General features: G+C 53.1%; 4 protein-coding genes across 4 annotated transcripts; 2 read left to right on the top strand and 2 right to left on the bottom strand.

Moving 5' to 3' along the window:
• Nucleotides 1-306: 306 nt before the first annotated feature.
• BDW74DRAFT_175454 (uncharacterized protein) lies at nt 307-1191 on the top strand (the record flags this gene model as incomplete). The annotated part of the gene is made up of 1 exon (XM_073728326.1): nt 307-1191. The coding sequence occupies one exon, from the start codon at nt 307-309 to the stop codon at nt 1189-1191; it is 885 nt and encodes a 294-aa protein (XP_073586398.1).
• Nucleotides 1192-3077: 1886 nt separating this feature from the next.
• gprD lies at nt 3078-4436 on the top strand (the record flags this gene model as incomplete). Its single annotated transcript, XM_073731896.1, has 2 exons — nt 3078-3659; nt 3708-4436. 2 exons carry the CDS (start codon nt 3078-3080, stop codon nt 4434-4436), a joined length of 1311 nt encoding a protein of 436 aa, XP_073586399.1.
• Nucleotides 4437-5427: 991 nt separating this feature from the next.
• On the bottom strand, nt 5428-6183 carry BDW74DRAFT_175456 (S1 family peptidase; the record flags this gene model as incomplete). The annotated part of the gene is made up of 1 exon (XM_073728327.1): nt 5428-6183. The coding sequence occupies one exon, from the start codon at nt 6181-6183 to the stop codon at nt 5428-5430; it is 756 nt and encodes a 251-aa protein (XP_073586400.1).
• Nucleotides 6184-6749: 566 nt separating this feature from the next.
• Nucleotides 6750-8566, bottom strand: BDW74DRAFT_111791 (uncharacterized protein). The gene is made up of 2 exons (XM_073721801.1): nt 8281-8566; nt 6750-8232 (listed from the first exon to the last, which is right to left on the bottom strand). Exons 1-2 carry the CDS (start codon nt 8515-8517, stop codon nt 6946-6948), a joined length of 1524 nt encoding a protein of 507 aa, XP_073586401.1. The 5' UTR covers nt 8518-8566; the 3' UTR covers nt 6750-6945.
• Nucleotides 8567-12512: the final 3946 nt, after the last annotated feature.

Consider the following 12512-nt stretch of genomic DNA (forward strand, 5'->3'; position numbering starts at 1 on the left):
GCCGGTCGATAGACAATGGGTTAATATACCCCCTAACATTGTGCCACGAATCGACGACAAAGGTGAGCCCTTGAAAGTCTTCGAGCTTTGTATGTCGCCTTGCAAAGACACAAAGACTATCGGGTAACGAAATCCAGTTTAGCCCTTACGAGATAGCCGCCCATGAGGCATAAAAACCTCCAAATATGCCGTCGAGTGATTCTGGAGCACAGAGCAAACGACCGGATATCCTCTCTTGGCCCTTGTCCTCGTCCTCCTCGTCGTCGTCTTCGCCTAATTAAACTTCTCCAACTCGAATCCACAACCATGTCGACCGGCCTGCCAAACCGCGAGGTCAAGATCGCAGCTGTTCACATCGGCCTAATTCTAAAAAGTGCCGGAATCCCCAACCTTCTCTTTGGCTGGACCGGACTTGCCCTCATCTTTGCCGACTTTGGGTTTCCACTGATCGAGTTCTTGGTCCCGAATGACCAAATAGCAGACGCAACCAGAGCCATTGAACAAGCCGGACATAAGCTCTGCTCGAACCCCAACTGCCTAGAGCTGCAGGAAGACCGGGGTTCGGCCCTCGGTGATGCAATCTACAGATATCACCCTATCGCGGACGCACATTTTCACCTGTCCTCTGGACACCTGCTATCCCTGTTCAAACAGGACGATATACTGCCGCACCTCCCAAAACTCAAACACAGCTGCCCAGAAGGGAAGAAAAACAAGAACTTCATCCTCTCCACAGATCCACGTTTGCCAGCCCGCCGCACCGCTGCAGACGCCACCAGGAGGCCGGGGCCGTCAGGGCCCTGGAATGACCTGCCTGAAGTTATGGTCCTCAACCAGCGAGGGCACATAGAGGCGCTGCTGCTTTTGCGCTGCAGGGATATTGACAGCAAACCTGCCGTTGATAATATGTGGCGTGACATGCTCTGGGAGATTTGGCAAGTAAGCAAGCCATTCCGGAGAGAATGTATCCGCATGCCTACAGGTATCCTCCAGCGGTGCTGGTGGAGCTATCCAGAGGGTCAGGACAACAGCCTACCGGAGGCTCGGCAGAAGTTCAGTACGGACGTATACGTCCGGAACTCGCGAGACGAATTGGTGCAGCAAGGCGAAGACCCCCGTGAAAAGCCCACCTGGCTGCGCAAGAAACTGGGCAATTATGCTGGTAAGCGTGAGCCCATTAAACGAAGATAAAGAGATAACCTCAATCTAGGCGTTTTCTTTTTGTATGGAGTTCTTGAAGCAATAACCATGATAGACCAATCCGCTCCTCCTAATACCTACCAGCATCAAAATCTGGTACTCGAGGCAGATGACCTAAGGCGCTGAGCCCTGAGTCGCGGACCAACACTCCTTACACCGCTATCATTACCCTAGGTTGCATGGTCCAGTGGAGTGGCCGAATTCGGGATGCGCTTCTGCAGGTGTATGTATGGTAGGCTGTCAAGTATCACTCTTGACCGTAACCCCAACCCAACGGATCACCCGTGTGCGGTAAAGCGCCAGGTCGTAGAGCGCTAAGGCTTCGACCTCATAGTTATGGCGCATGTAAGGTGAGAGCCAAGAATCTCGATGGGAGGCTGTCAGAGTCACACCTGCCAGCCATGGTCCATTTGTAGCACCCAATCTCATACGGTGGTCAGTGCTCCCCCGTAATCACGATAATCCCAGCAGCTGGTACTAAGAGCACAGTAGGACTACCATAGCCGACTGCCTATTTGGGCACTCAGCTTGCGACTCGACTCGCTATTGCAGGCAACCCTGGGTAGCTCTCCGCACCCTGAGGCCGCACGCTTATATCCCGGGCAATGCTTGCTGGCTTGTTTGCTTCCGGTCGGCCGACGGAGATCGCACGCCGATAGGTTGTATCAAAGGTTCAGTGCGGTTGAACTGGGCATCGCACGCCTTCTCGGCTCCGCTAGTGGTAAATGTCATCTCCTGAACCGGAAGGCTGCAAGGCTTGACTTGCTACAAGGGGCATGGTTGGTGGACGATGCGCGAGATCCGAGGTAGCTGGACGTCCTAGATGCTGGTATCTGGTATTCCGATCACCTTCTTCCTAGGCTAGAAAGTCGGTATTCATATAATCAGCCCATTCACCGAAATGGGATCCCTAGACGATGCGACTAATCGAGACCCTTTTGGGTAAATTTCGGTCCTCTGCGCCCGATCTACAAAATGGTATTCAACCTGGTATCCACGATTGAACAAGAGCTATGTGATTGATCATCTCACCATTTAGAGTTTCAACAATGGCATTCAGGGACAATTGTTTCCTCAGGGCGGACCTTCTCGTGATGCGTGCGGCGATTACGTGTTGGGTCAGACACCTTCAGCCAATCACCTCCAGGACTTGGTGATACTGCGGACTAGGGCTGTCTCGTCTCGAGCTGATCATCGGGATTCCGTTCGGGGAACTTGTGGATCAAGCTCGACCTGCAGGAAGACCGTGCTGTGCGCTGCGCGGGTGCGTCGGGAGACATGCCCGATACGGTTGATGGGCAGCAGATGCCCATCTACTCCGCGACCGAGAACCAGGGATCGCGCATCAAAGCTGTCGCTTACCATGGATCTGGGTCTGCTCCTTTTCAGAGTTGGCGATCGTGGCATCACCGCTGAGAAACGCCCCGTCGTCCGCTCGACTCCCTTCACGGTACCAATACTTCGCTGTAGCGATAGAGCTACCTGGGTATCATCAAGGATCCTCACGAGTCAGTCCCTTACCTTGGACTACTGTCAGGGTGTCAGCCTCGACATCTCGCCCCCAACTTCGCTTCGCAAGACTGCCTTGAGCTTAGTGGGATTGCGATCGGCCGGCGCCGCGAGCTTGGTACCGTATAAGCACGAGACACCGCGGTGGGCCCTGGCCGATCTGTCGCACTATCGCCCACTATCGCAACGACTGACACTGACAGGGTCCATCCACCGGGTTAAGCTTTTGCTGGTCCCCACGATGGCGATGCAGGACACGTGCGAGCCGTCCGTCTCAGGATTCGGAGTGGCTGTTAAATACGTCCTGTCCGCACGAGACGCGCTTCTCAAAGCTTGCCACCGCGTGCGGTAAAATTCCAGTAAGCACCATGGCCGCCCTTATGCGCGCGATGTCTCTGCTTCGAAGTGAGCTTAGGCAAGATGAATTGAATCGCCTTGTTTCTCGACAAGCGCAGTACGTTGAGCCCGTCGACGGCCCAACAAAGGCAGGCTTCATCGCCATGGGCATTTGCGGCGTCATTTCTTTCGTCGCGACCCTTACACTCTTTCTTTTCCTTACTTTTCGCTTTATTTTTTGGTCCCGATACTATAAACGGCCTCTAGTGCACAATCAATACGTTGTTCTCATTTACAACCTGCTTCTTGTCGACCTCCAGCAAGCGACTGCGTTCCTGCTCTGCCTGCATTGGGTCAGCAAGGGCGCTGTCTACTATCCAAGTGCAGCTTGCGTCCTCCAAGGATGGTGGATCCAGACGGCCGATCCAGGCAGCGGGCTGTTCGTCATTGCGATCGCAATGCATACCGGCGCCGTTGTCCTCCGAGGCCGCCAGCTACCATACCGAGCCTTTGTAGGATGCGTTATCGGACTGTGGGCATTCATCCTCGTCCTAGGCTTCATCCCAGTCGGCCTCTACGGCTCAGAAACATTCGTCATCTCCGAAGCAGCCTGGGTAAGCCACCCTCAAACCCTTCTGCCCCGCTTCACTAACACACCTCAGTGCTGGATAAGCCCTGCGCACGAAAACGAACGCCTCTGGGGGCATTACATCTGGATCTTCCTCGCCGAGTTCGGCACGGTCGTGCTCTACGGGCTCATGTTCTTCTACCTGCGTCGCCGCATGCTGCACGCCGCCAAGCTCCGCCCGGGCGCTAACACCGGCCACCACGAGAGCCTGAGGCGCCTTAACCGCGTTGTCATCTACATGGTCATATACCCGCTCGCCTACGTGCTCATGTCCCTGCCTCTCGCCGCCGGCCGCATGTCCAGCGCCCGCCACGTCGTTCCGAGCCGCGTCTACTTCGCCATCGCGGGGTCCCTGATGGCGCTGTCCGGGTTCGCGGACGCGGTGGTCTACACGCTTACGCGTCGTCAGCTGCTGCTTGATACGGACCTTAGTACGTCGGATGGTCCGTATGCGCGGTACGCGTACTCGGGGTCGCACACGTACCATACGCAGATCACGAGTACGACTGGCGGGCGAGAGAGAAAGCTGGGATCGAGGTTCCGGAAGGGCATGCAGACGCTTGATGAGACGGTGCGGGATGATCGGGATGATTCGACGGAGGAGATTGTCAAGGGGGTGCGGAATGGGAGTGGGGATATTGAGATGACGGGGTATATGGGCCGTGGGGTGTACCAGGAGACGACGATTGAGATTACGCATGAGGCGGTGGATGAGCAGGAGTTGCAGCACGGCATTGAGCAGTCTGAGAGGCGAAGTGGGTGAGCGGAGCTGGCTGGATCTTTATGATTCGTACTGCCGCTGGTCGAGAGTGGCCTTTTCCTTTGTCTACTGTCTATTTATACCATCTACGGTATACATAATGCTAATTGTAATACTTCATCTGTCTAGTCCTGGGCTTTAAACTTACTCCCGTAACTCAAATAGCCATCTATAAGTACCACCATAGTAAGCTCAAGTGTCATAACTTGGAATTGACAAGGGACTCACGGCCTGCGCTTTCCCCTTGGTGGCCCAATCGGGAGTATGGTAGGTAGTAAGCGAATCTCAATATCCGGGCCATCTGATGCAGTTCTCATAAAGTATTTCCTTCCGGGATAACAATGACTTCAAACAATACGCCTCTCCGGATAGCTATCATCCCAAATGAACCGATTTTTGAGACTTTGCTGAAAGAATGCTGGCATCTAGTACTCCGTACGTCCGTCAAGTCCCGTGTCGCGGGTAGGGTTAGATCTAGTCACGTGCACTGTACACCCTTCCTCGACCCTCAAAGCTGTCCAACGGTACATCGCAGATAATTATAAGATTCGCTATGAGATGTATGACTCTGGAAGTATCGTTCTCCACTCCAGGAGCTCATTCGTTGTGCAATCTCACATCTCCCATAGCCTACTCGCAGTACATCCCTGTACTGCTTCTGACTCTGCAAAGGCTCTGACGAGATTCGTCCAAGATACCAGAGTACTTTCTCCCTCGCGCCGGGGGCGTTCTAGCAAGGCGCAGAGGCAGATACCTGTCTCGTGCTTGAGACTAACTTATAGCGTACCGTACCATAGTAGTGGATTGACTACCGTGTGGCACGGTACTTCCTCAGATGATGGCTATCTAGCAAATGGTATGGTTGAAATTCTTCGTTGATTCCGGTCCTCTAAGTCTGACAGATAGGGTACAGTCCAGGGCGCTGGAGCACTGGAAGACAACCATACCTACCCTAGGTACATACAGTACCCACTCCACTCGATCTATGGTAGATTCAAGCCGAATTCGACGCAATCCAATCCCCCAGCGGCACAGGATCCATATTCTGATCGGGCCTCCCATCCGCATTACAGTACCCATAATGCCCCATCATCCCAACCAGCTCGCCCGCCTCGTTGACAATAGGCCCGCCCTGGTCCCCCTCACAAGAGCCCTGCTCCTTCTGTGGCGCCGCGTCACACATCATCTCCTTGGAGACGGGGTTGAGGTCATCGTAGAACGACACGCAGTCCGCCGCCGATATAGCGGCCGTCTCTAGCGTCTGCAGACTCTCAGGATACACCAGGTCCAGAATTGCCTTGTCCGTCTTCCCCCACCCATACAGCGTCACGGGTGTCCCTGAGACAGCAGACTCCGACGCAATAAGGACGGGCTCGATATCCGCTACTTTGTCTTGCAGCCTCAACACCGCGACATTGAACGAGTGCGTGTTGGTATTATAGTTCGGGTGCATGATGACTTGCACCACCTGAATCACTTTGCCGCCGCTTGAGCGGTTGGCACTGCCCGTGCGGACTTTCAGACTACTTGCGCTGGAGCCGTGCACGCATTCAGCGGACGTGAGGATCGTGCGTGGGGCGATGAGCGACCCTGTGCAGATGTAGTTGTCGCCGAACCAGCCGCTAGAGAGTATGGCTGCGGCGTAGGGGGCAGCGTCAGAGGGGGCGGGGGAGCCGCCGACTAGGGCGTTGGCGGGGGAGGAAAAGAGGAGACTGGGGAGGAGCTGGGTGAGAAAGGTCGTGGGCTTCATGGTGATCTTTTCTTTGGGTGGTGTGAAGACCGTAAGGGATGGTGGGAATGTCTCGAGACGGGAGCCCGCATGGGATACGGACAGAAAAGAAGAGAGCTGCAATCAAAGCCATCTTGGAGTGGGAAGGATTGCCTTCTTATACGTGATGCTGATTCTTGTGACGTACTATCAGGCTGCTCATCACAAAGCCCCTTGAAAACGCCACAATGCTTTCCTGGCAGAGGATTTCCCCCTTGGGGAAGAAGATCGGCCGGGGGTGCTCGGAGCTGCCAGGGACCCACCAACTAGTGATCGATCGACGCCGATCGATCTTGTCAGGGACGGGACTCAGGAACCTGGATTGTCAACGACGAGGTGGTTGTCATAGCGTACTTCTTTGGAAAGAATCTGGTGGTGTATCCCGGCATGCTACGAGAACCCGGGCCCTGAGGGGCCATAGTGATACGGGATTAAGTGGGCATACGTAGCAAGGAGCTACCATAGAGACTTAACTACCATGGGTACGAATACGGGCTTGCCATTGAATAGATTAAGGCAAAAAAAAAAAAAAAAGAGTTCCGTTCTTACTGAACCCGCTCATCTACCAGTATCGTGGTCATTGAAGGTAAGCTAGGGCTAAGTTGACAAAAGACCTAGCAGGGGATACCTACCCTAGGTACTGATCCCACCTCAATGCAGTTCGAATACCAGTGAGTCTAGAAACCAGATGTAAACACATGCAACTAGTAAAAGCAGGCAAGACTAAATCATCTAGTCCACCTCCTACAGCCCCTGCAACCCCCCATCCACCTCCCTCTCAATAACAGCCCAAGCCCGCGGACTCAACATCCCCGTAAGCCAATAATTCCCCCCATGATCCTTCCCCAATACAACAACCACATTCCGCTGCGTCGGATCAGTCCGCATCGAGCTCGCAAAGTGGAAGACCGGCGTGCCAGGCGGATTCACCCTCTCGGGACCAACCGCACCAGCCCTCAGCACCGCACCGCTAAAGTCCGCTGCCTTAAGGACATCGGCCTTCGTCCAGTTCGTCACAATCATCAGCGTGGCATTCGCCTCCCCGCAAAGTATCACCGGATCACCGGCTACTTCAGCTTGGTTTCGCAGTTCCCGGAAGACCGCGAGGACTTGACCCTCTGTGCACTGCTCTGTTACAAGACGACGGTTTGCGAGGGCAAGAGGGCCGAGCGTCCCGTTTTTGAGAAGGGCGGGTGGCAAAAATGCGAACGCCCCCATGGTCATGTTCTGGATGTATACTCCAGGCGCTTTGAGGAGGGATGGGAGCCGGAAGCGCGCGTTGAGGACTTGGAGGACGGTCATGGGCCGTGGTCGCGGTTGAGAGGCTGCTATTGCGCGCGATGTCCAGGCCGTCAGGACGTCGCCTTCGCTGATGAAGGGTCCCTTTGCATCTTGATCTGTGTCTGTACCAGAAGCTGAAACTGCTAGGTCACTTCTCGCCTGGTTTAGCAACCCCTCCACCACATGTTTCGGCAAAAAGACAGTCCGCATCTCGATTGTCCAGTTCCAGAGCATATCCCAGATGAAGCGCAGCGAGAACATGAACATCCCAAACCCCTTCAGTCTCTTCTCTCTTAACAGAAACTCCTCCTTCTTTGCGCTCGGTGCATCCGCAAGCGCACGCAGCTCGTCACGCTGTGCACCCAGCAGCGGCGGGACTTCGGACTCGCAGCCTGCAAGAACCAGAGACCAGGCGTGCAGCAGGGCCTGCTGGCCCATGACGTCCATAAGGGTGTGCGGCCAGGAGAGGCCGACGAGGGTTGCGTCATTGAAGGAGGTGATGTGCAGCGAGAGCTGTGGAGTGTCGGTATAGATGTAGTCGTCTAGGGTTGCTGGTGCGTTCTCCCGGACTGCAAATTCTTGAAACGCTGCTGAGCTCGGTTGGATTGATGCGGTCTTTGTAGCTTTGGGCAGATTGCGCGCTAGCTCGTGCTCATCGATGGCGATGGGTAAGACACGGTGGGAGTAGGACACCGCGGGGCGCTCTGGCGTGAAGGGATTAGGGCTGTAAATTTCCAGACGGCCATTGTCCTGGGATTGTTAGATTATGGTAAATGATTAAGGGATGAAGGAACTGACATTGAGTCTCAGCCGACCGCCGACTTTCCTCCAGTCTCCGATCTCCAGGAGCCTGGACAGTGAGGCATGCAGCTTATCTGCGTCTAGGACGTCGTTGAAGCGCAGAGTCCAGGTGACGACTATGCTGCGAAGGCTCTGGGTGTCGTCGAGCAGGTGGACGGGGTAGACTTCGTCAGCCTCAACCCTGGGCGGGGGTTTGGGACGGGAGAGACCCAGGAGACGCCGTAAAGTCTCCATAGGATCAACTTGGAGATGATACAAAGTGCACTTGATGAGTAGGGACTCCAGCACAGAAACTACCTAGGTATGGTAATTACTGACGTTGGCTGCAAAGGATCAGCCCCTTTTCCCTTTCGCCGCATTGACCGCCGCTTTACCGTAAAGAGAGTAGAGGGCGTTGCTGATCCTGTTCGCTTATTCCTCCAATCATAGTCGATCCTATAATATCTTATACTATTGTCTTTTTGATCGAGCTGGAGGCAGCCGGCATGGGATGCGGTTCCAACAGACACAGACCCATGAACTGGAAACGAAAGCTGGACCGTGGCTCGAATAAGGCACCATGGTTCCGCCATGGGATCCCATATATCGATGAGATTAGAATCGCCATAGCATCATGGCCGCTGAGACGAACTATCCATCTCGGCTGGGTCAGAACCGTAAATGCCAACATGTAATCGAGTCGATGTTCCTTTTGTCTATTGGTTGTGTAGTGTAGTGACCTGGCTACTAGAGAACTTACTTGAGAGTATGTTTAGTGTTAGGCATGTCAGCATTTTATATAGAGCTTTGATTTATGCACTGTCCGACAGAAGAATCAATAAGTAGAGGGGCTCAGCCAATGCCAGAGTGACCGTAAGCCAACGGCTTAACGCTCCTATTGTTGACTATCCAGGAAAACCAGAGTTTGCATTTTTATTCTTCTTTGTACCTAGCTCGGGGGATGTTTTCGCGAGTTAGGGTTAGGGCACTGGCTGTATCATAAAGAGGCTTGTGGAGCCCTACCTACCCTGGTACCATGCTCACCAGGAACTCCAGCTTCTGCCACAAAGATAATGGCTAGCATACTCTAGCCCCCACGGGGAAACGATCAAGAGCAAAACATAAATTTCTTCTGTTTGGCCGGGTTATATACAGGAAAATAATTCCATCGGTCGTAGGTCTGTCACCCGACGCCGCCACAAGTTTGGAGAAAGCAGGTTCGACTTCATGCCGGGCTAGCTGTCACAGCGGCTCTGATACAGGTCCAGCGTTCTGCACCACACATGCATTTTGTTGCGCCTTTCGCATACATAGCACTCTTTTCCCTCTGTGCTTGCCTTGAGGGAGCATGAAATTTGACATTCTCGGAACCATGGAGCTTTCCATGCAGTGGCGTTGCCTTCGACCGGACGGAACCCCCTGTCCCTTAATCATATGCCTTCGTGAACTGGTGACCCTCAGCTCTCCGACCCTTACGCATGAACCGCAATAGCTGAAGGCCGGACACCAAGACCGACCAAATTCAGACGCTGAAGCTCCTTCTCCTTCGATAATGCACCCTGAGAATCGCCGTACCCCGTTGATTCATGAACCAATAAGACCACCCTTATTCAGGCGTCAAAACTCCTTCTCTTTGAAACATCGCTCCAGATACAGTCACATCCCGTTGATACAGCACCGTCAGGGCCAACCCATTTCAGGCGTCGAAGTTTCTCCCCTTCCAGAGCCAGCTCCAGAGGGCGCCATATTCTGTTGAATCTCGGTAATCAGCACCGACCCTATTCAAGCGTTGAACTTTCTTTTTCTTCCTCCAAGCGTCTCACCTAGCATCTGGTGATCGCCCACCTGGACCGCCGTTGGCCCGTATGGTCGCAAAACCCGTCCGTTTGAAGGTTTCCTCTGCGCCAAATCCTGCATAAATGAAAGCCAGACACCCTGTTCTTCTTTGCCCGGGCAATATAAAGCCTCATTCTGTGTCAAAGAGAGAGGTTGCAATGTGCGTTTGAGAAGAACTGATATGTCGGTCGTTTGACGCAGTGAGTTTATTGAGGAGCGTAGTTTAAGATATAGAGCTCTCTAACCTAGGTAGCATACTATAAGGCGTCTTGTGATCACCTCGCGTCGATGCGATGCCGTTTTCATTCTCCCTGGGCCAGCGTGAACCGGCATTAGATATATTCAGATCCATCTCAGATAAGGCTGAAAGAATGTAGAATACGACGGGGGCATAGATTCAAAATCAGTGATAAGTAAGCGAGAAACATCTCAGTTTCAGAGCCAAACGCAAACGCATAGTGAACTGTGCTACTGCTTCTGCTGAAAGGCAGCAACGATGAAAGTGTTGCTGCACGTGGAAAATACCATAAAAGGCACCCGCATACTTATGGGTTACCTCAGCAAGCGAGGTGTCAGTCAACTGAAGGGTGCAAAGTCATACTAAATCAACCCCCGTGTGAGAATCAACAGCACCATGGATAAGTGGATTAATATGTCACCATATCACAGAACCCGTAAGTAAGGCCAGACGTAGACATAATATACAGCCCATGCAAACAGACGGCATTTGGATAAGTGGATGAATATGTTACCCACCTCGGGCCCTGAGAACAAGTGCTGGGCCGTAAGATTGTGGTCCGAAAATACTCAATGATAGCCCATATAACAACCATAGTGGACGGCAGTCGAAAAAGTGGATGAATAGACCACCCACCTGGTAACCATGGGAGCAAGTGCTGAGCCCTAATATTGCGTTCCAAAAACATTCAATAAACGCCCATAGACATAGGGCACAGTAGATAAGTGGATGCGTAAATTATCCATTTACCAGGCCTCCGGGACCCCGTCAGACGGTCGAAGCCCTAAATGTCGTCTCAGAGACAACGGACCAACCCAATAAAAGCCCATATGAAGGCTGCCCCGTGGATTGGATGAATCCCTGGACCACACTCAATCTATTTGATCCGGTACGTATTGAAGAGCCTTAATCCTAGCCTTATGTCAGCAATCATCAATGGAACATACTGAGTGGACGCGTTCATAGGGCAATAACACTCATCGAGCCTGGATGACGTCGTCACCATGGGTGAAGCCAGTGAGCCTTCCCTTGAGATACAGCTCAAGGATCTCTGAGGTTGTTGCCAGCCGTGACAAGTATAAGTGGGGAAGACGCGAAGCAGCAGCAACGTAGGGCGAACCCAGTGTGGGGTTATAACAAGAAGTTCTCTGGTACTTATCTCCCACTGATGGCGGCAGTGTAAGACCTTGTCATCATTTGTACAGGGGTAGGTCTCCAGGAGTGAGGACAGAAAGAGCCCTGTCCGCACATGCATTTATATCGGCCTGCTGGTTCGGTGCTACGAAAATGCGCAAGTTCGACAGCCTTCTTCTCCAGGGCTATCTGTACGAGTGCGTTGTACCCAAGACGGATCCCGCAGGCCCTAATTAGACCCGTTCTCCCGCTGACCGATGACTTGCTTGCGGTCACAGAGGTAGGATTTTCCATACATTACACAACCTAAGCGGCGTAATACATCTTTTTGGATGCATTTGATCGGTGGAAAGAAATCTCTATGTATAATATGCCTTCAGACCCCTTGCCCAGCAGCAGGAGCTGAAGCTTTTAACGGCCTGGAAGCAGGCGGCAAGGGTGGCATTGTCCTGTATGACGGGACGCAGCATTATCGGTGCGCTTCTCTAGATAATCTTCACAAAGTCGGATTCCTGCACCCACCCCATCCATCCCCGCAGCGCTTCTCGACACTCGCAAGGTCATCCATTCGATGCGTTGAGCCAAAAGGTCTTTCCTGTGTCTCCGGTTCCGTGTATACCATTGGAGCCCGGATAGGAAGAGTATATCCTGTTCTTAGTATTCGGGAGGAATCAGATCGGGGCGTGCCCGTACAGCTGGAGAGCACCCTAGTGCAGCTCTCATCTCCCACGGCAGTAGATGCATGCATCATACCGGTGATCCGTAGTGTCGGACGGGACTATGCCATCCCATCAGTCCTGCAAGCCTAGTGGTCTTGTATAGTGCCTTCTAGCCGAGTGGTATTCTAGAAGAGCTAACTAGATTGTGCCTCGAGCATAGTTCTTATATTCCAATTCTTTGCTCCGCAACTGCCCGGGGCACAGATAAGGGAGTCCCAGTCTATTGCATTCAAGGCACGGACGACAAGCTTGACAGTTGGTTGGGATGCGATTTCTCTACTCAGACATTGCCTACTCAGACATAACGGAAGGATGATAATAGA

Source organism: Aspergillus multicolor (genome assembly GCF_047715735.1).
Source record: "Aspergillus multicolor strain CBS 133.54 unplaced genomic scaffold BDW74scaffold_5, whole genome shotgun sequence".
In the NCBI taxonomy this organism is placed as follows: domain Eukaryota; kingdom Fungi; phylum Ascomycota; class Eurotiomycetes; order Eurotiales; family Aspergillaceae; genus Aspergillus; species Aspergillus multicolor.

Bases quoted from the DNA above. Each gene is read 5' to 3' on its own strand.
- BDW74DRAFT_111791 (XM_073721801.1), bottom strand. From the start codon at position 8,517: ATGGAGACTTTACGGCGTCTCCTGGGTCTCTCCCGTCCCAAACCCCCG. The intron at 8,233-8,280 runs GTCAGTTCCTTC...TAACAATCCCAG, and splicing joins GCGGTCGGCTGAGACTCAAT to GACAATGGCCGTCTGGAAAT.